This window comes from Salvia miltiorrhiza, chromosome 5, assembly GCF_028751815.1.
Source record: "Salvia miltiorrhiza cultivar Shanhuang (shh) chromosome 5, IMPLAD_Smil_shh, whole genome shotgun sequence".
Lineage (NCBI taxonomy): Eukaryota > Viridiplantae > Streptophyta > Magnoliopsida > Lamiales > Lamiaceae > Salvia > Salvia miltiorrhiza.
Window position 1 is genome coordinate 35,206,354 of NC_080391.1, and position 23,898 is coordinate 35,230,251.

Genomic DNA, 23,898 nt, shown 5'->3' on the forward strand with positions numbered 1-23,898 from the left:
AAAAAAGTAAAGCGGCATAACAAAGAAGAAGAGAAGAAGGACTTCGACAAAGGCAAAGCGACCAATGATAATACTTGGCAACAAATAAAGCGTCGGCCTACGGAAAACAAAGAAGTCCAGAATGTTCAACAAACACAGGTTGCTACTGGAAATTCATTTGAGATTCTGGCACAGGATAATGCTGTGGACGGGAGAAAGGGACAGGCTGATGGTTCTCCATCTGGAAAGAGAGGCAGGGAGCCGGTCGAGCAGGGTATTTCTCAGGAAAGAGAGGATGGGAAACGGATTTTGGATTTGCAGGTCATTCCCACCCCGGTGAATGAGAAGGAGGAGTTTTTGGAAGGCATTGTGGAAGAAATTAGCTCGGAAGAGGAGCTGGAGGATCGGCATGCCGTCTCGGAAAAGGCTTCGACTGTTACTACACATACTCACGATCAAGCAAGGGGGAACTCCTTGGTTGATCAAGCAAAGGAGAATTCCTTGGTTGAACAGCGTTTAACAGAGGAAACTCAAAGCGCCGAGGTTCAAGTCAAGAAACGCGGTAGGCCTCCAAAGGACTTCGCGACCAAGAAAAATGCTAATCGCGGAGAGGACAGCATTAAGAACAGGCTCTGTAAGTCGGTGGATCAAAATCCAAACCAGCAGTCAGAAGAGTATATCAAAAACAAGCTGTACCAGGCTTGGGAGGCGGGAAATAAACCAAGGGCTTTTGTCATTACTTCTGGGAGCTCCCCAAGTGACCGGATCATGAACAGCGTGGCTGCCAAATCTTGGGCAGCGGAAGTGGAAGCGGGGGAAAACCCGCCCACGACTTCTCATTCGTACTAATGAATGTTCTCGTCTGGAACGTCCGGGGCATTTCGAACGAATCCAAGCGAGTTTTAACGGAGCATTGTCGTACTTTTGCTCCGGTGATTGTTGGGATTATTGAGCCCAAGTCGGATTTTCATAAAACCAGCACACGGTTTTGGAGAAGTCTTAATCTTGTGCCTTGTTTTCAAAATTCTCGTGTTAACATGCGATCTAACATTTGGGTTTTTTCGCATCCTTCCATGGTTACATATATCATTTTTTCCTCTGGCCAGGTGATTATCATGAACTGCATTTGGTCCAGCCATAGCTTCAAAGTGGCGGTTGTCCATGGCGATAATGACTACACAAACAGACGTCAGTTATGGATCGATCTTCTTACTCACTTGACGGGTAATGCCATCATGATGGGTGATTTTAATGCGGTCAAGGGAGCTCATGAAAGAAGTAGTGACTGCCTCCCTAACGCTACTGCTTGTACGGAGTTTTCTGATTTCATTGATGCTAGTGGCTTCATCGAGGCGCCTTCGATTGGCCTTCGTTTTACGTGGTCTGGCCGTCGTTTTATGCCAAGTCATGTGGAATCCATTTTGGACAGGGCTCTTTTTTCTGAGGATTTTGCGGCGCTTTGGCAGAACATTTATTCCCAGATCCTTCCTAGAAATACGTCGGATCATTCCCCGTTGATTCTTCATTGTAGCATTGACGCTCCGAGGAGGAATAAATTTTTTAGATTTCTGGATATGTGGACTCTTCACCCCGACTTCTTGCAAACTGTCGAAAACTCTTGGGAGTTAGAGATGGATATTGCTTGTCCAATTTACAAAGTCATGGCGAAACTCAAAAGATTGAGGCAGGAGCTCAGGAACTGGAACAAAAGCACCTTTGGTAATGTAGACACCATGCTTATGAACACGCAGCAGGAGCTTTTAGATATACAAATGCAGATTGCCTCGGATGGCTATACGGAGTATCTTTTTGATAAGGAGGTTGCTGCGCAAGCAAGGATTAATACCGCCCTTTGCCGTAAAAACTCTCTTCTACAGCAGAAGAGTCGTATTTCGTGGCTGAAGGATGGGGATAGGAATACTAATTTCTTCCATGCCATGCTTAAGTACAGGAAAAAGCCTCACATTATTTCTCACCTCGAAGTTAATGGTGAACAGGTGTTTGATCAAACTCAGATTGGCAATCATATTGTCGATTATTTCTCTACCCTGTTCAATGCTGATCATCATGGTCTGGAAGACATTGTGGCGGTTGAAGCGGTCATCGACAACTCTGTTTCCGACCTTCAAAACAATCTTTTGGTTCGCTTGCCGGATGAAGAGAAAATCACTGCGGCGGTCTTTGCTATGGATTCGAATAGTTCTCCGGGCCCTGACGGATTTTCTGGAAAATTTTACCAAAGTTGCTGGCAAATTATCAAGAGTGATATTTGGGAGGCGGTCCAGACTTTCTTTCGGCATAGTTATTTGCCCCAAGGTTGTAACTCGAATACTCTTGTTCTGATCCCGAAGAAGGATGTGGTGTGTTCGGTTGCAGATCTCAGGCCTATTGTTTTATCCAACTTCCTCTTCAAGATTGTCTCCAAGGTGTTGGCTTCTCGTCTGAACCAGGTGGCACCTTCTGTTGTTTCTTGTCACAGCCCGCAATCCCTAAGGATGGCTTAACCGGGGTTATGACTCGGGAAGGGGATTAAGAAGCGGGGAAAGAAAGGGGCATTTACTTAACAATCAAACATTTTACGAAAAGAGACATTTATTATATAACACTAGGATCATAACTTATCACTTGGGCAAATACAAGATGTTCGTTCGGGGAGGCCCATCGAAGTGGATTACCCAACAAAAGAGTATCATACTTAATATAAAACATTAGCATAATCAGAGTATCTTGCAGCGGAAATACGTGTGAGTTATACATATGAAGATGTATACTCAAGGTTACATTACTGTTCTACATCAAAAGGGTACATCCGCTCAACTCCACTCCATTCCATCACCCGCTCAACCTGCACATTAGGGAAAACAACATGCAGGGCTGAGTAAAAATACTCAGTGAACATATGCCGGAAACATAACATTTTATATCATTTATTGTACTGCCAACAGTAACACACAGGGTTTTACTTGAAGGACCTGTGCTTACTAAACATTTTCTTTCATTTCATAAAGTTGGATGGCCATCCCATTTTCTGTCTATATGATCCATATCTGTTCCTTTTACGCGCCGGGAAGGAGGCCTCCTTCCACGGACGCCAAGACCGGTCGCAAGCGACACACAGTCTCCATGAGTGTACACGTTAACCCTTACTAGCAAACCTTCGTCTAGCGTAGGGTCCGAATTCGATTTCCTTTATAGTTGGCGAACCAACACAGATAGGATACATACATAAAACATAAACATTTTTGGCAGACAATCATTTCATAAACATTTCCTTTCCTTTCATAAGAACCATTCATCATTTAATCATTTCCATAAACATTTCATTTCATAAAACCATTCACCATTTGAAAGAATACAGTCATATCATGTCATTCATTTCATTTCGTATAAGAGGCCTGTATGCAGGGGATCTCTATATACGTGTTTTAAGAAAGCCCACCTTATTCGTTCCCACAACGGGCGTAGAGTTACTTCCCTTTTTAGCAATCACTTCCCGCCTGGACCTTTATTGACGAAGAATCGATAAGTTGAGAAGAAGTCGTGAAAGAAAAGAAAATAGGTCTCTGAGCTAAACTATCTCCTTTAATTATTTTAGGGTTCTAGCATCCATATTAATCTTATCTCGTCAAAACCTTAAACTCAAAACATTTATCACATAACTATCATTTAGGTTCGAAACTATTTATTCGAACATCAACATGCGCATTAATCATAACTCGTTCTACTCACGTCATCAAGTCAAATATTCCATCTTTTAACAACAAATCAAACAATATCACATAGACAAATTAAATCATCATAGATCATTCTTTCTCATACTTAAAATAATTTAATCATTTTCAAATAATCCATATTAATAAGTCATTTGAAAAGAATTAATTTAAATAAGAGTTTAACTCAAAATATTTTATTTTAAAGTCCATTTGTAAAAATACTTGAAATAAAAGAACTCCATTTAAATAATTAATTTAAAGGTCAATATATATAATTAAATTAATCAAGCTCAATTTAAATTAATAATTAAGAGCTCAAATAATTTAAATAGATATAAGCCCAAATTAATTAGATAAATTAAGTCTATCATGTTTTTCTTTGAATAAGGCCCAAACAATTAAATTAAAAATAGGCCCAAAGCCCATCATTCCTCAAACCCTAAATAAACACACACAATACACATTTTCACACACACACACCTGCGCCTCACTTTTTAGTTTCTACTCTCTCTCTCGGCACTCTCTTCTCTCTATCCGCCGCCGCCGCTCAACGGCAGTGCCCGCCGGACGGAGACCGGCGTCGGCCTTCTCTCCCTCGACTCGCTCTCTCCTCTCTGACCCCTCTTTCTTTCTCACCCTCTCGCCTCTATCTCACTGACACACGCCGGCAGACACGACGTAAGCCGCGCCGCCGCGTCGCCCTCCCTCTCACCGGCAGCACAGGCCCACGGTCGTTAAGGAGCCGCCGTCGCCAGAGACAGCCCAGGTAAAACCCTAACTTCTATCATTTTCCCCTTCTAAATTAAAACTGAAAACTCCTCTCTCTCTCTTTCGATTTGGCTGAATCGGAGCAACGGCGACGTCACGGCTGTCACGTTACCGCTGCCGCCGACGACGACGAGCCACCATGGCTCCGCCGCTGACCGCCGTCTGAAAACAGGTAACCCTAATTTCCTTTCTCTCCTTTTCTTTTTCCTTCCCTCATCCTTTCCCTTTTCTAAATTAAAATTTGAAAACCCTCTCCTCTGTTCCTTCCTTTGGCAGATCGGAACCACGGCGGGGAGCCGCCTTCCGTCGACCACTGGCAGCCACCGCGGCTGCCGTTCCCTGACCTCGACTCACACGCACACACAGCAGTCAAGCCTCAAATCAGTTCACACATAGCATTCTTAGCACATATCGTTCTCATACTGTAATCTGTAATTGCTTAATCAAATCTGAATTTCTTTTCTTGCAAATTAAACACTCAGTTTGTAAATATTTCAGTTCATAAGTGCATATGTAAACACATAGAGAAATATCAAGAAATTGTATGTGGCTTTGGTGGTTCGCTGCACAGATTAACTGAAATAAGCTTAAGGAGAAAAAACCTTAAGATATGTGGTGTATGTTGTTGTCTCTGAATCTGCGAATCTGCTGTGTAAACTTAGGCTGCAGAATTTAGAAATGGTGAAGTGGTGGGGTTTTTAGGTGAAAAATGGTGTAGGTTATAAAAGAAAAATGGGGTGGTGAGGATCGTGAAAATTTTTCAGCTTTAGTATGAACATGGACTTTCTCTTCAGCTTGATAAGTATGAATATGGACTTTCTTCAGCTTGATAAGTATGAATATGGACTTTCTTGAGCATGCTTGTGGAATTTTTGTCTCGTAAATCTTGCTGATATGGTGGTGTGAAAATGGTGAAGTGGTGGGGTTGGCTTTAAAGAAGAAATAATTAAATAAACTTTTGAGCCCAATTCAATAATTATGTAGTCCGAAACTCATATAAATACGTTAATACATATAAGCCAAATTCCTCATTTGAAGTATAAAATCTAATTTAGCTTGCCATTTAAATAAATTAAATAATCGCATAGGCTCACTTTAACAATCAATTTAAAAGATCTATATTTAACACTTCAATGTTAAATCATCGATAATAAATTAATGGACTCAAAATATATTTTGAGTGTCACTAAAATAAATCATCACGTATATAAATCATCAAATTCATATAAGTCTGTATTTTATTAATGGATGTCGAACCCTAATTATCATAATAAATCCTTAAATCAGTCATTAGAAGAATTAAATCCTCAATTAAAAGTCGGGTCATTACATACTATCCCCCTTAAAAGAAATTTCGTCCCGAAATTTGTACCTCAGAAAATAACTCTGAGTACTTCACTTTCCTGTTAGACCGTAGTCTATTCTTGACCATGATATATTCATAGGTCCCTTACTATCGGTATCGACTTAGTCCTTAGTACCTGAACTTCCCGATCTAAGATTTGGATCTTCCTTCGTAACTCAAATATTGACTAATAACAATGTTGTTCTTATGGATCATATGCTTTGAATCGTAAACATTCTTCTCTAATTGCGACACATGGGATACATTACGCACATTCTCAAAGCTTAGCGCTAACGCCAAACAGTAAGTTATTGGGCCTATCCTTTCTACAATCTCGTATGAGCCTATAAAACGGGGTTTAGGTTTACCCTTCACATTGAGTCCAATGATTTCTCTTGATGGAGAAACTTTTATGGAAATTATCTCTCCACTTTCACATCATAGGTCAATTTGTCATTTGTCAACATATGACTCTGTCAATCATGGCCCCTATTTTATTCACTATCAAATTTTGACGGATGATTTCAATCATCTAGTCATTTCATCCCAACAAAGTGGTGATCTATATTTCCTCACGTATAACGCCTCATTTGCTAACCTATCGATAGTCGATTGATAACTGGTATTATATGTCTCACAAAGAGTGGCAAAAACATGTTCTCAGCTTTCACCCCGGTTTAGCTTGGTCGTCCTCAACATACCTTATTAGTAATTTCTATGTCGTTTAAGCGGAACTATAACGACTAATATCTCTAAAGCATTCCTAAGGCAACTTAAATAGTTTGTAAGGAGACCAACCATTTCGAGCATGTAGGCAGTCAGCCTAAAACGCCGTTATAAACTTTTATTCATTCTTCGACGGAATCTCAAGTCATGTGGGCATTGGCTACCCCCTTTCGTGATAACCTTTGCTTAAGTCGAAAAATCCATCTCGACAAATCCATTAGTTCGTTAAGGGTTCGGTTTGTCCCAAACACGATATTAATCTAGACTTTATGAGCTCAAAGACTCAAAGTAACAATATGATATGTTATAAAACCTTCACTTGCTAGCACGCAAGATATATTTCAACAAATGAGGTTACATCTCGTTTCATTCCTCCTAACTAGAATTTTTTTTCTAGATCTCAATACATCTTAGTGCTTTTTGGTGATAGTATAAGGGTGCCATGGCTTTATCTTATTCTTAAGTTCATTGTCATGGAGATGCATATCTTCCCTTCAAAGAAGATAGCATTATCTGATTCGTCGTTGTAATTCTTGAAATTTCTTATCCTTATTCTTACTCGTAACTTCTCATCCTTCCTTCGTGCTCCTACCACAATTTTCCTCAAGCTGGGTGGTTTAATCACTTCTATCATCATCTTATCATATCTTAGACGAGGCCTTCCGGCTCACTGTATCATCTACTACATTGGTCTTGTCCATGTGATGGTTAATACCAAAATCATAATCCTTTATGGGTTCAACCCATCCTCTTTGTCTCATCAGCTACTACAAATTCCTTATCAGGTTTTAGAATCTCTAGCACTACAATTCAAAATCATCAAAACTCTTTATCAGTAAACTATCATTTATACTCGACACCAATTGTTCGAGTGTCAGATACCAACATTTATGTGCGTTATTCATAACTCTCACACTCACTCCATTTAGACACATAATCGATATCAAACTCAAAATAATAAATTATATCTTAACCATTTATCATGCTCATAGTTCTCGATTAAATCTCGGACTTTGTAATTAAATACTAAATTCCAACTATAATTAATTATCATGCTTCTCTAATTTATTTATCTCATTTAAACTAATAAATCTAATCCATGCTAATTTCTCATACTTAGCCATTTTATATGCATTTCTCATGCAATTCGAAAAAAGCTCAATAACTTACTAATCATGCTCATCTCATAAATACTCAAATAATTCATATAGTCTTACTAACATAGCATTAACTCATATGCACTGCTAGTTCACTTACATGACTTCACATACTCCACATATCTCAACTTAATAAATCATCGAATAGTTAGAAAATTCGTATTTAATGGAAATAAATTCCAAAAATTTAAATACAAATATTTTTAATTATTCTAAACACATTGGCATGCTCAAAATAACTCAATTAAAATCGAGCATCGCTCGTCTCTGGCCTTATGACTCACGGCCTTCATCAAATTTGAACCTTGGTGTTCAAATTAATCTAAGTAAATTATACGTGCAATATTTAATAACTATAAACACATATATAAACTCAAATCATTCAATATGTTCCAGAAAATGCCACTTCCTTGAGCAAAACTCACACCTACTGATTTGGCATAAATTCGTTCACCCAATAGTACTTGTGTACATGGTCCCTAAATGTTCCTTATGTTCATCTTCATTCTTGGAGTCACTAAGACGAACTTATCCAGGTGAAGGTGGAATACTCTATCAATGATGCCCATGAATATATCTGGGCATTTGTTAGCTTGAATGGCACAACTACAAACTTGTAGTGGTCATAACCCGTTCTAAAAGTTGTCTTGGGTGATGACATCCGATCCTCAATCGATCTTGGAAAACACATTTGCACCTTTGAGTTGGTCAAACAATTCATCTACCCTCAGTAAAGGATATTCATTCTTGAGTATTAATTTGTTTCACGCTCTATTGTCTGTGCACCTTTTTAACTTCTTCATAACATACAAAATATGCGCTCCCGGTGGGAATGCACTAGACATGATCTAACTTAGGTCTAGTAGTTTCTGCAATTGGATCTTTAGGTTCTCCAATTCCTTTGGAGTCATCTTGTTCAATGCTTTTGATACACGTGTCGATCCTGGTACTAGGTCGATGGTAAATTCTACTTATCTATTGGGTGGCAGTCTTGGTAAGTTCTCCGGATAATCATAATGAAATTCACGTATAACTTCTACGTCCTCAACTGTCCTTTCTGTGCTAGCTCATCCGTTTAGGTATACAAGGAAAGCTTGGTAATGTTTCTTATTTATCACCTTCATGGCCTGTATATATGAAATAACTGGTATCCGCTCCTTATACTAATCTCGTGAAAACTTAAAGCGTTTATTCTTGGAGGTTTGAAGGAGATTTCCCATTCATTGCATAAATCATAGCATATTGTTCTCAGCTAACCAGTCCATTCTTAAGGTTACATCTACGTTCCATATTGGTATAACATCAAGTTATTCGCTACCACCTTAAGTGATCCTACATTCAATTAAAGGTTCATATAACTACGTGTTACTATCATCGTTCCTTCTATGGGTGAAAAGTTTCTTATGTCTTGATCACCTTGTTCAGTTTGAATTTGTGTCGGGTGATCCCCGTGCATAACTACCTCGACGTCTAGAGTTTTGCTGAGCAATTCAAAGTACGTAAACTCAACGTGGTTGGCGAATGCCATTCTTATCTCATACTTTAGGCCAGGTCGAAACTTCTTCTGGATCTTTTCATTGGTGTCCACCTATTGTGGGGCATAACGGACATGCCACAACAAATGTGGTCATACTAGGTCATAGATATCCTGTTTTGCTTTAGATTGAACATTTTTCGTTTCTCTCCTCCTATCGCAGATATATATAAAAAAAAAATATATATGTAATATGTGTCCGTCTTATAGTCTTACTAAGACAAGTTTGCTAACATTCTTGAGTCATTGCTTTTCTTTTGGCCTCCCACCAAAATCTGTAGATCTAGTCAACTGGAACGCAACACATGAAGTCGTTTTTTTTTTTTTTTTTGTGCGGTACAAAAAAAATCACAGGTTCTCTTCATCGTCTTAATCTAGAGTTTACCCTCAACTGGATTCTTGGTTTCATAGCTATAACAAGCTTTACTCGAGATCGTAATGGTTCATTTTTGTCCCCATCTCGTTTCTAGCTTCTCATCTACCAGACATTCTATTTTTCAAAGAAAAACGATCATCAATACATTCCTTTTCTCATATCACATGCGTAACACTTTTCCATGATTCCATCGTGAAATCAGCATAGACAAAATAACTCAAGTCCTTATTCTCAAACCTTACGGTTTGTACTATAAATTGCTAACAAAATGTATGGTTGATAATAATCATAGGAGAAGAACTAATGTCAACTAATTTTAGACACAAACTGATGGACAGTTAACCAAGCTATAGTTTGGGTGACTTACTAAGTCAATATACTAACGCTTCTTAGTCGTATACATCAAAAGAATATACTAGAACAACTCAAAAGTTGCACAAGCTCAAATCTCAAATGATATCAAAATAAAGTGTTGCAGAAAATTTGTTCAAGAAGCTCAAATAAATAACCAGATGGTAGAAAGAAGTAACTACCAGGTCGAACAAAATGACCTAGAGTGAGAACCCATCTGATTTTTTTTTTTAACTGAAGTTGAAATACAGGGGTTTATAAACCCAAAAGACGTCTACTGAGATTTGGATCATGTGGACTGGCCAGGTCCAACAAAATCACTTCCCAGTTACACGGGAAACATCATCCCGGACTTTGGTAATTATGGGTCTTCTAAATTCTCATCATACTTACATAACAAAACTTAAGTTCGTAACAGTAAGCTAATAGCTCAAACTTAGGATCATTTGTTCTAGACTCATATTCTGAACATTCAACATTCTTTACATAAGTAGACATATTACAACATAGTAATGTAACAGTCAAACCATATTCTTTCTACAACTTATCATGAAACGAAGTCAATTTGATATTCTGTCATGTGTGAACTTTCGAACGTAGAGACTATGCTTAAAACCTTCGTGGTGTAACGTCCATCTTGAAGTTGTCTCATGTCACCTTTCGTTGACTTACTTTCAACGTGGCACGTATCCTTTCAGTCTATCTTTGAGTTTCAAAGAAACTACAGTCTCCCGAAGGAAACCAAAACATTCGTGATGTTCATTCATTTTCTGATTCGTCATTCTCAAGCATCTAGGTTATAGGGATACCCTATAAATCCATCAATCTATGTTCTTTTGCAAATGTGATCATAAAACTTATAACAATCTACATTCCTTGAAAACGTGTTCATTATCATTCATTCCTCGAATCGTATTAACATAGTACGCATCAAATCTGTCATACCAACGTAAATCATTCAACATTCATTCATAGCATATCTTTCACAATCATGTTCTTGCAACAGTTTAAAATCATAACATTTATTAAAAGATTGAAACCACAGTTACCTTTTTCCTGATTGAGCGTGATGCAATGGAGCGTTGAGTGGTGTCATAAGATTCATTTAAGTCAAATGACTCGATCTAGACTTGGCTTTTGAAGGAAAATTTTTGGGCCAGAGCAAACGAACTGCTCTGATACCACTTTGTCACAGCCCGCAATCCCTAAGGATGGCTTAACCGGGGTTATGACTCGGGAAGGGGATTAAGAAGCGGGGAAAGAAAGGGGCATTTACTTAACAATCAAACATTTTACGAAAAGAGACATTTATTATATAACACTAGGATCATAACTTATCACTTGGGCAAATACAAGATGTTCGTTCGGGGAGGCCCATCGAAGTGGATTACCCAACAAAAGAGTATCATACTTAATATAAAACATTAGCATAATCAGAGTATCTTGCAGCGGAAATACGTGTGAGTTATACATATGAAGATGTATACTCAAGGTTACATTACTGTTCTACATCAAAAGGGTACATCCGCTCAACTCCACTCCATTCCATCACCCGCTCAACCTGCACATTAGGGAAAACAACATGCAGGGCTGAGTAAAAATACTCAGTGAACATATGCCGGAAATATAACATTTTATATCATTTATTGTACTGCCAACAGTAACACACAGGGTTTTACTTGAAGGACCTGTGCTTACTAAACATTTTCTTTCATTTCATAAAGTTGGATGGCCATCCCATTTTCTGTCTATATGATCCATATCTGTTCCTTTTACGCGCCGGGAAGGAGGCCTCCTTCCACGGACGCCAAGACCGGTCGCAAGCGACACACAGTCTCCATGAGTGTACACGTTAACCCTTACTAGCAAACCTTCGTCTAGCGTAGGGTCCGAATTCGATTTCCTTTATAGTTGGCGAACCAACACAGATAGGATACATACATAAAACATAAACATTTTTGGCAGACAATCATTTCATAAACATTTCCTTTCCTTTCATAAGAACCATTCATCATTTAATCATTTCCATAAACATTTCATTTCATAAAACCATTCACCATTTGAAAGAATACAGTCATATCATGTCATTCATTTCATTTCGTATAAGAGGCCTGTATGCAGGGGATCTCTATATACGTGTTTTAAGAAAGCCCACCTTATTCGTTCCCACAACGGGCGTAGAGTTACTTCCCTTTTTAGCTATCACTTCCCGCCTGGACCTTTATTGACGAAGAATCGATAAGTTGAGAAGAAGTCGTGAAAGAAAAGAAAATAGGTCTCTGAGCTAAACTATCTCCTTTAATTATTTTAGGGTTCTAGCATCCATATTAATCTTATCTCGTCAAAACCTTAAACTCAAAACATTTATCACATAACTATCATTTAGGTTCGAAACTATTTATTCGAACATCAACATGCGCATTAATCATAACTCGTTCTACTCACGTCATCAAGTCAAATATTCCATCTTTTAACAACAAATCAAACAATATCACATAGACAAATTAAATCATCATAGATCATTCTTTCTCATACTTAAAATAATTTAATCATTTTCAAATAATCCATATTAATAAGTCATTTGAAAAGAATTAATTTAAATAAGAGTTTAACTCAAAATATTTTATTTTAAAGTCCATTTGTAAAAATACTTGAAATAAAAGAACTCCATTTAAATAATTAATTTAAAGGTCAATATATATAATTAAATTAATCAAGCTCAATTTAAATTAATAATTAAGAGCTCAAATAATTTAAATAGATATAAGCCCAAATTAATTAGATAAATTAAGTCTATCATGTTTTTCTTTGAATAAGGCCCAAACAATTAAATTAAAAATAGGCCCAAAGCCCATCATTCCTCAAACCCTAAATAAACACACACAATACACATTTTCACACACACACACACCTGCGCCTCACTTTTTAGTTTCTACTCTCTCTCTCGGCACTCTCTTCTCTCTATCCGCCGCCGCCGCTCAACGGCGGTGCCCGCCGGACGGAGACCGGCGTCGGCCTTCTCTCCCTCGACTCGCTCTCTCCTCTCTGACCCCTCTTTCTTTCTCACCCTCTCGCCTCTATCTCACTGACACACGCCGGCAGACACGACGTAAGCCGCGCCGCCACGTCGCCCTCCCTCTCACCGGCAGCACAGGCCCACGGTCGTTAAGGAGCCGCCGTCGCCAGAGACAGCCCAGGTAAAACCCTAACTTCTATCATTTTCCCCTTCTAAATTAAAACTGAAAACTCCTCTCTCTCTCTTTCGATTTGGCTGAATCGGAGCAACGGCGACGTCACGGCTGTCACGTTACCGCTGCCGCCGACGACGACGAGCCACCATGGCTCCGCCGCTGACCGCCGTCTGAAAACAGGTAACCCTAATTTCCTTTCTCTCCTTTTCTTTTTCCTTCCCTCATCCTTTCCCTTTTCTAAATTAAAATTTGAAAACCCTCTCCTCTGTTCCTTCCTTTGGCAGATCGGAACCACGGCGGGGAGCCGCCTTCCGTCGACCACCGGCAGCCACCGCGGCTGCCGTTCCCTGACCTCGACTCACACGCACACACAGCAGTCAAGCCTCAAATCAGTTCACACATAGCATTCTTAGCACATATCGTTCTCATACTGTAATCTGTAATTGCTTAATCAAATCTGAATTTCTTTTCTTGCAAATTAAACACTCAGTTTATAAATATTTCAGTTCATAAGTGCATATGTAAACACATAGAGAAATATCAAGAAATTGTATGTGGCTTTGGTGGTTCGCTGCACAGATTAACTGAAATAAGCTTAAGGAGAAAAAACCTTAAGATATGTGGTGTATGTTGTTGTCTCTGAATCTGCGAATCTGCTGTGTAAACTTAGGCTGCAGAATTTAGAAATGGTGAAGTGGTGGGGTTTTTAGGTGAAAAATGGTGTAGGTTATAAAAGAAAAATGGGGGTGGTGAGGATCGTGAAAATTTTTCAGCTTTAGTATGAACATGGACTTTCTCTTCAGCTTGATAAGTATGAATATGGACTTTCTTCAGCTTGATAAGTATGAATATGGACTTTCTTGAGCATGCTTGTGGAATTTTTGTCTCGTAAATCTTGCTGATATGGTGGTGTGAAAATGGTGAAGTGGTGGGGTTGGCTTTAAAGAAGAAATAATTAAATAAACTTTTGAGCCCAATTCAATAATTATGTAGTCCGAAACTCATATAAATACGTTAATACATATAAGCCAAATTCTTCATTTGAAGTATAAAATCTAATTTAGCTTGCCATTTAAATAAATTAAATAATCGCATAGGCTCACTTTAACAATCAATTTAAAAGATCTATATTTAACACTTCAATGTTAAATCATCGATAATAAATTAATGGACTCAAAATATATTTTGAGTGTCACTAAAATAAATCATCACGTATATAAATCATCAAATTCATATAAGTCTGTATTTTATTAATGGATGTCGAACCCTAATTATCATAATAAATCCTTAAATCAGTCATTAGAAGAATTAAATCCTCAATTAAAAGTCGGGTCATTACATTTCTCCTCAGCAATTTGGCTTCATAAGTGGTCGTTCGATACACGACTGCATTACTTTGGGCTCTGAGGGCTTTAATTGCATGCGTCGCACTGGTAAAGGTCAGAATATGGCGTGTAAAATTGACATCAAGAAAGTGTTTGACACCCTGAATTGGAGTTTCTTGATTAACATTCTGCGAGTCGCGGGTTTCCACAACAATTTTATTCGCTGGATTGAAGTCATTCTCCACTCTGCTCGTATATCCATCTTATATAATGACAGCTTCATGGCTACTTCGCCTGCTCTCGTGGTGTTCGGCAAGGGGATCCCCTCTCGCCTATTTTATTCGGCATTGCGGAAGACGTGTTGAGTACTCTTTTCAGCAATTGTGTGAATTCTGGCCATTTGGTGCCGATGTCTTGGAGCAGAAGGAAGAGTTTCACCACTCACCTTCTTTATGCTGACGATATTCTGGTCTTTTGCAAGGCTACCATTAACAATGCTCACACTCTTTGGAAAATTTTGGATTTTTATGGCTCTGTTTCGGGTCAGATTGTGAGTCAAGAAAAATCTCATATTTTCTTTACGGACAAGGTCCCGTCTTCTACTAAGAGGTCGATTGAGGGCATCCTCAGGTTTGAGCCTGGTAGATTTCCCTTCAATTATCTTGGTGTTCCCATTTTTCAGGGGCGGGCGCGGGCTTCTCATCTCCGTGCCATACATGATAAAATTCTGAATAAGTTTGCACGTTGGAAGGGGCTTCATCTCTCAATGGCGGGTAGGCTATGCTTGATTCAATCGGTTATTCAGAGCTCACTCACACACTCTATGATGATATACAAGTGGCCTCATTCCCTGCTCGATGATCTTGATACCTGTTGTCGCAATTTCCTTTGGACAGGAAACATTAAAAAAACGGCCTCTTGTCCGGTTAGCTGGGCCCGGGTTTGTGCTCCGAAGCATGAAGGTGGCCTCGGTCTTCGTTCCTTCAAGTTGCTTAATAAGTGTTTTTTGATGAAAAGGGCGTGGAAGTTAATTCAGGGGCGGGATTTTGGCTTCGACATTATTCGGGATCGCTATCTTGATCGCTTTTGTGGTAAAAAAGAGTGGATTGCTCCTTCTTCGATCTGGTTGGGTTTAAAAGGGGAAATTGACGACCTCGTTGGTAATACTTACACCCATATAGGGGATGGCTTGACTACATCTTTCTGGCATGACGAATGGCTCGGCTACAGCCTTGCTAGCAGATGTAATATTCCTCCGTTTATGGCCCCGTTTTGTCAACAGTCGGTGGCGGACTATTTCCATAATGGCGTGTGGCACTTTACGCAGGCCTTTATTAACAATTTTCCAGAAGTGGTTTGTGACATTTTGTTGCTTCCTTTGGGGGAGGAGAAAGATGTACGTTTCTGGAAGCCTTCTTTGCATGGAAACGTCACGGCGGCTCTGGCCTTTAAGAATCATTGCAGCCGTTTTCCCAGCGTCTCTTGGGGGACTTGGCTTTGGGAAAATTTCATCCCGGTTAGAAGGTCGTTGGTTTGTTGGAGAGTGTTACACAACCGTATGCCTACCTGCGATCGTCTTATTCGGCAGGGCATGAGTACGCCTAATTTTTGTCCGATCTATTATGAAGCGGCTGAAACTCTTGATCACCTTTTCTGGAGCTATAACCGGGTAAGAGATGTCTGGATTTCGTTTTTGGATTGGTTCCATTATCAACAAGGGTTGGATGCGATTGGTATTCACAATTTTTTGGCTGAAGCTTGGAATTATAAGCTTAGCTCCCTTACTACAAGCTTCTGGAAAGCTGGGATCATCACGCTCTTGTGGGCGGTTTGGATGCAACGGAACAGATGTATTCATGATAATCAGCGTTTTGAAGCTTCCCGTATTCTTCACACGATTAAGGTGGCTTTTAATGACATGGATAATAATTTTCAGAAGCTTGGCCATATGGATAACAACTGGAAAGACTACCTCATTCTTCGACATATTGGCGTTAGATCGAGGCCTTCTCCTCCCCCGGATTTTGTAAATATTTACTGGTCGACGCCTTCCCCGCCTTGGATTAAAGTAAATACTGACGGATCGGCGGCTGGAGCGCCGGGTCTCATTGCTGCGGGGGGTGTCTTCCATGACAATTGGAATGTGGTTCGTGGGTTCTTTCACTATAAGGGTGGAGTTGGGTTCGCTTTTGAAGCTGAACTCCTGGCAATCATTAGTGCAATTCAAATCGCCCATGCTCGTGGCTGGCTTGATCTGTGGATCGAGGTTGACTCCATTTATGTGGTTAACCTGCTGCAGAAACGCTCGTCTGATGTTCCTTGGAGGTTTGCAGCGGCATGGAAATCTATCCTCAAGTGTTTGTCATCTTTCAGGCTTAAGGTGACGCACATTTTTCGTGAAGGGAATGCGGCTGCTGATATTATGGCAAATCAACACCGTGTGGAGGGGTGGTGGCCACATGAAATTGATGAGATTTCTATTGCGGTGCGTAAAGATATGGCTTCCCATAACCATGTTCGTATTGTGAGGTAATTGATGGGCTCGGTTGATCGGTTGGCTGTTCAGGCCTTTCTTCGAACAGTTGGCAGTCACTACGGGTTTTTTGATGGTTTATGCTTCTTTGTATCGAGCATGATGCGATGGGCTGTGGGGAGTGTTAGGCGGAGGTTTGGGCTTCGTTGGCTGGCTAGCTTCATGCTGTGCATTTTTTTAGTTTGGTTTTCAGCTGCTTCCGTCATTGATGAGCTGATTTTAGGAGTGCTTTCTCTTCATTTTTGGGATGGGTGGGACTATTGGTTGAAGCTGAGCCATGGGCGTTTGATTTCTGATGGGCTGGAAGGTCGTGACTACAATATTTTTAGAGAGATAACAAGAAACGTGGGCAAGGATGGTCGTGGGCGGATAGGTTCTTACAGCGGCATTTTCGCAAACAGTTGGGGGGCTTGTTTGGGGCTGTGTCTCGTGGACTTTTGGCTGGAAATTGTTGGCTGGGGTTGGGATGGACGAGTCTTCGGCGACGGCATCTCACCGGCAGTTTTGACTATCTCTCCTGACCTCTATTCGTGTGATGGGGGAGTGATCTCAGCGACGGCGTATCACCGGCTGTGATCCTCTTAACTCGCACCACCTGGTTCTTGAGGATGCTGCAGAGAATGAGCCTTCTTGGAGGTTTATTTCAGGGCCTCGGCGACGGCGTATCACCGGCCGGGGCTCTTTCTATGACAGTTCTTGTTTGTTGTTTTGAGGCGTCTGATTCTCCTGAGATTTTTTTCTTGGTGGGCGCCTCTTCTTTGGTTGTTCGATGGCTGGAGGAGGGCCTCGGCGACGGCGTATTACCGGCCAGGGATCCTTCTATGACAGACGTCGATGAGGCCGGCTCGTTTCTTCCCTCCCTTTTGGTTTCTTTGTTTCCTTTTGTTTCCTCTTGTGTTGTGAAGCCGGGATTTTCTAGGGGCAATGGTACGGCCGGAGCTTCTGAGATTCTCCCACTTCAGCTTCTAAACACTTTTTCTTTTTTAGACGAGTACTCTTTTTCCTCTCGCTGAGGTTTTAACGAGGCTCGGCCCTTAGTCTGCTCTCTGTGCTTTCAAGGGTTTAGGTTTTTTCTCTTCTTCTTTAATAAATTTCTTTTTTAATAAAAAAAAAATCACCACCTTTAAAATTTTCACATATTTATACTTATTGTCACTAAGATGCCTTCATTAGTAGCTGCAAAGGTTGGATTAAAAATTGAAACATAACTTTTACGTACACCTTAAATCAAGAATTATGAAAGTTCGAAGTTGGAACCAATTTTCAATTTTGAAAGCCAACTTATTTATTCTTTTTAGAGGGCCAATGCACTTTCAAATATATATTGTTCATTTCTTTTAAATTATGTATTTTATTGCTTTCTAGTTTTATTAGGTAAATTTAATTATTTCCAGCAATACATGATCAATCATTGAAGATTAAGTTATACTATTAGTTTGAATTAATATGTATTTAGATTTTTAATTATGTATTTCGTGTAATGTAATTTTAAGAGTTTATATATGAAATTGTTCTTTTTCTTATAGTAATTTAAAAATTAGCTTATCAAATAATTTTTTTAAGCAATTAGCCAATTTTTGTGCAAAAATACAAATTTACTCATTCAAAACTTGATTAAAAATTAGACGATGAAGCGCATCGTAAGAGGGTTCTCCTTCAATAAATATTTCGGGGGTTCGATTCATCTAAAGAGCTAGAGTGTGAGTGTATTTTTCCTTTATTTGGATAATAACAAATTTTTCTTAAAAAAAAAAAAAAACTTAAAAATTAGCCATTTTTTTCTACCACCTCTCTCTCTTCTCATATATCTCTCTCAACTCTCATTCAATCTCTCTTTCAATTCGCTCAATTCCAGAAATCTCAAAACTTAAAAGACTGATCTTCCCGTTTTGGCCTAACTGCATGGCGTGGCCCCCGCTGTCGGGAAACAAGGAACTGTTGTCGGAAGCCACGAACCAGACCGTGTGTCGTTGAGTGACCAACCGAGAATAGAGTTTTCTTCGGTGGCATTTGCTGTTACGTTGGCGGGAGGGATTTTGAAATCCAGCTTTTTTAGAAAATCTATTGGAAAATAAATGAACATGTGTGTTGGTGTTAGGAAATAAATGATGTTGATCAAGTTATATACAATTTTTTTGAGAAATTTGAGGCGTACCTACTGATGCTGCTGTTGCATATGAGATTGTGTTGTAGATGAAGAAAAATAGGATATGATACATTGTGTGTATATGCTAGGTGAAGGGTGAGTGTAGTCTTGGTTGTGAATTCGAGTTTTAAAATTAAAATTCATAATCATTTTGATGAATTCACAACTTAATTGTTAGTGTTGGTTGTGAATTCTAATTTTAAAGTTTGAATTCATAGTTAGAAATAGTGGTAGTCGTGAATTTGAGTTTTAAAGTTTGAATTCACAACTAAAAATAATGCTAGTCGTGAATTTGAGTTTTAAACCTTGTATTCACGACTAACAATATTTCTAGTTGTGAATTCAAGCTTCAAAACTGGAGTTAGCCACTAACACTACTTATAGTTGTTAATTCGAACTTTAAAATTCGAATTCAAAACCAACACTAGCTATTTAGTTGTAAATTCGAGTTTTAAAGCTTGAATTCATAACTAAAATTAGTGTTAGTTATGAATTCAATTTTATTGTGAATTCGTAAATAAATTTGAAGTTTTTTATGTGAATGGTAAAATGGCAAGTGTGGCCAATTTTTAAATTTTTTATCTTAATAAACAATATTTATATTATTATTTCAAAGTGGCTATCTTCAAAATCTATTCTAATTTTAATTACAATTATAAAATTTATAGCCTAATATACTGTATGAACCGGCTCGATTGGTCCAACCCACCCAATATTTAAGCCCGTAGAATTGGGTCGGGCCAATTCGACCCGTCCATATAGCCATATCTAATTTCTATATTTGAACATGTCACATCTTATTTTAAGTGTGATTTATCAATCTTACGGGTTAATACCTGATTTTTAAAGGCGTTCACCACAAAATACACGAATTTTGGAAAAAATTACAATATTCATTCGAATTTTCAATTAAGCCAAAAAATACACGAATTTACATTTTTATTGTAATTTTCATCTAAGTTTGACTTTCGACGATATTAAAGCTTAGTTAGCAGTCGAAATTAAGTCAAATATATTCATTTTTGTCTTCTTAGATCTTCGAGCTTCTAAATAATTCTCGTCATAAAAAACTAGACTAACATCAGGTGAACTTTCAAATGTCAACTAAGCTCTAATTTCGTCCAAAGTCAAACTCAGGTGAAAATTACAATAAAAATTTAAATTTATGTATTTTTTGATTTAATTAAAAGTTCAAGTGAAAATTATAATTTTTTTTAAAGTTCGCGTATTTTGTTGCCATAATCCCATATTTTTAAGTAGTCATTAATACATTTTGTATAGTTTGCAAATGATTACATATGAATGTGACTTTACCTAGTGATTTGTACATGATTTTTCAATTGCAATTTATACGTTTTGGGTAGATTATAATTTGTTGCATATGAACGTGGATTTAAATAGTGCGTACCAACGATACAGAAATATAATGATAAGTAGTGATGATTGATTTAACATCTTTTATTTGTCTTTTTTTGTTTGAAATGATGGATTTGTACTTGCACATATTTGGAGCACCCAAATACACCTAAGAAACTAGAGCATAATTGATAGGGTGAAAATTTAGAATGTCCATTTTTATTAAATTATAATAAAAAATGCTTATTTTTATAAAAAATTTGTGTTTATGCTCAAATTGATTAAATTATTATTAATATCTTAATTAATGTACTTGTAAGATAAAAATAATCTGTTGTCGCTCGGAGGTTGCCACCCTATTTTTCTGGTCGGCAACCTACTTTTTCCTGTAGCAAATTAAAAATTTCAATAAAAAAAGTAGCTTGTTGATCGGAAAAGGAGGTTGTCGCTACCTACTTTTTCGACAACAGACAATTTTTTCTTATGCTTTTCTTACACATTTGTACTTGTATCAGAAAAGTGTAAGACTTTACACAAAAAAATGAAGTAAATTTATCAACATCCAAGAACAATTTCGACTCTTCATTTTAATTGGGCATAGAATCAATTTTTATTTTATATATAAAAGTAGATATTTTTAATGAGAAATTATAAATATGTGCATTTTTACCCATTAACATTAATTGATATGCCATCAGATTCATGTAAATTTAACGATTACCATAAATATAAATTTAGTTAGGTTACCCTACAAAAAGTTAATTACTTTTGGCTTTATAAAGAAATTCTTATTTCTCCTCCTTTTGTTATGGATCATTTATTAAAATCGTCATCTTAATGAATAAAACATATTGTGGTGGCTCACCTGGCGGAATCATGCATTGCAATTTCTTTTTTCTTTTTTCTTTTTTAAAGCGGCAATTTCCTTTCTCGTGATCACTCATTTTCTCAATCATACTTCGTTATGATTACTCACCCAACACGAATAAATAATTATTATCACCATTATGAATACATGCTTGAATAAAATTTAAAAGGCTCAATATATAATATATTAATTCATTAATTAATTGAGAGGAGGGTTTTATCGATATTTGTTTTTAAACATAATTTCAATAAATTATAGCTAATAAACTAAGTGTTTTGGATAAAATTACTATCACTCATTCTCTCTCTTACGTACCAAAAAATCCTGTCTCTTTTTATTACTTTTGTACTCCTTCCCTCTTTCTTTGAAACCTTAATTTCACCGCCACGCCTCCACCTCTCTCTCTCTCTCTCTGATCGATGTCGTTCGTATCAAGATTTATCGGGACAATGATTGATACAAATGGTGCTAATGGTTCACTTCGTGCCATTCCCTGAGATCTGAATTATATATGCGAGGAACGAGTGGAACGAAAAAGAAAAACAATTTCATTCCATAGACGAATTCAATTCATATGTGCCAAGTGCGCATGATTGGGGTGAGAAAGAAAATAATATAGTCTTCAACCTTCCCCAATTCATCACCACAGCTCCCACATGACGCTCACAGCTCATCCAATACAAGAAAGTGAAAGAAATGATGAAAAATGAATATGTTATTCAGGAATTTAGTTCGATTTTGTGTTAGTTGTACGATTTCGCATTGATTTGCTTATATGATTTGTAATTGTATTAATGAAGAAAATGAATAAAATATTGATTTAAATTTGTTCATCAATTATAGTTGGATTTGTTAGAACAAACTGCAGTTACAATATTTTTTATAACGCCATTTTTGTGGGACGAATGGTATGAAATGACATATTCGAACAATTCGTCCTAATGTCTTTCACGCCAAGTGTTTGGTACGAATGATATGAATATGTTATTTTGCAACATTTGTCCCAAAGTCTTTGACGCTAGTGTTGGCATGAGTGGGGCATTTCGCACTTTGAATCATTTGTTCCAACACTTAGCACGACGGACCTTGACGCGAATGTAATGAAATGGGATAAGAGTACCATTCGTATCAAACTCTTGGCGAGAAAGACATTAGGACGAATATTGGTGCAAAAATAACATATTCGTATCATTTCTTTCATTCTCTGTCACGTTAAGTCCTTGGCATGAATAGTACAAAAAAACATATTCGTATCATTCGTCCCAATATCAAGTGCTACTTTTATTATGAAAAATATTGAGACGAATTGTACAAAGTGTGGAATGGCGTACTCATGTCAACACAAGTGCGAAAGACATTAGCAGGAATAGTGCAAATAGTACTTTCGTACCATTCATCTCAATATTTGGCACAACAGGAACTAGGACGAATGGTTTGAATATGGCATTTTGTATCGTCTGTTCCAACAATTGGCAAGAACAGACCTTGGGATGAATGGTGCGAAATGTAATATTTGTATCATTCTTCTCATGTGCTTGCGCGACAAAAATGTGAAATAACACGGAATAACACTAATTCGAAACAACACAAAGTCAAAAACAACATTTTATTCATCTTTTCCATTTTACAACAAATTTAACTACTAATACAAGTACAAATCTTACAAAATAATAACAACAAAAAATAAAATCTCATGAATCCTATCTATATGCCATAACTAATGGGATACCATTGAGGATCTTTCGCCAATAAACAGGGCCAGTCTTGTATCTTACAAGGCCCTAAGTGAAAATTAGAAAATTGACCCCTATAGTTTTCTTTTAGGTTAAGTACCAATTTCACCCTTATCGATGACGTCTTTATCGAGTACAGGACCCTATATAGTCAGGGTAAGCGTTGTTTACTATCTCAACGTGTCAAAATCGCACCAAATTTCCCCTCTCCCCCCGCGCCACTTAACGGACGTTAACAACGTTAGAATAAATTTTTTATTTTTATTTTTGAGTGAGAGCCAAGTCAGAGGGAGAAAAAGGGCCGGTGGAGGCGGTGGTTTGTTGCTGTTAGAGGCGGCTGGGACCGGAGACATGGCCAGTGGTTGTGTCGTTGCTGGAGAATCAGAGGGAGGCGGTGGCTCGTCGTTGCTGCTTCGCCGAAGTTGAGAAAGGGGATGAAAGAACAGAGAGGTTTAGTGGAAACTTTCCTGCTGTCGATCGGACCAGGTGAGAGAGATGGTGAAGACGGAAGCCTTCATCAAACGAGGGCGGCACATGGGCACGATCGCCGGAGATCGAAGAGAGTGGAGTTTTGATTTGAGGATCTAAGGTTTAGGGGGATAAAGGCGGCGATGCTGTCACTCGAGATAGGCGAGAGAGAGGGGCGAGAAATGGGGATGGATGGCGAGGCAGTAGGCTCGCTGGAGAGGAGGAGGTCGATGCCTGCATTTGCCGAGTCATCGTCTTTGTGTGTGTTTCAGAGGGAAAATAGAGGTCGAGTGAGAGAGACGACCCTTCATCAGAGGAGGGTCGCGGCG

General features: G+C 38.3%; 1 protein-coding gene across 1 annotated transcript; it reads left to right on the forward strand.

The window, feature by feature from the left end:
* The first annotated feature begins 827 nt into the window (after positions 1–827).
* Positions 828–16,998, forward strand: LOC131025845 (uncharacterized). The gene is made up of 2 exons (XM_057955630.1): positions 828–2,405; positions 14,743–16,998. The coding sequence occupies exons 1-2, from the start codon at positions 828–830 to the stop codon at positions 16,996–16,998; spliced, it is 3,834 nt and encodes a 1,277-aa protein (XP_057811613.1).
* Positions 16,999–23,898: the final 6,900 nt, after the last annotated feature.

What these genes read in the sequence shown, in the direction of transcription:
- LOC131025845 (XM_057955630.1), top strand. Translation starts at nt 828, where the DNA reads ATGAATGTTCTCGTCTGGAACGTCCGGGGCATTTCGAACGAATCCAAG. An exon ending in TCTTCAAGATTGTCTCCAAG is followed by an intron (nt 2,406 to 14,742) that starts GTGTTGGCTTCT and finishes ATATAATGACAG; the next exon opens with CTTCATGGCTACTTCGCCTG.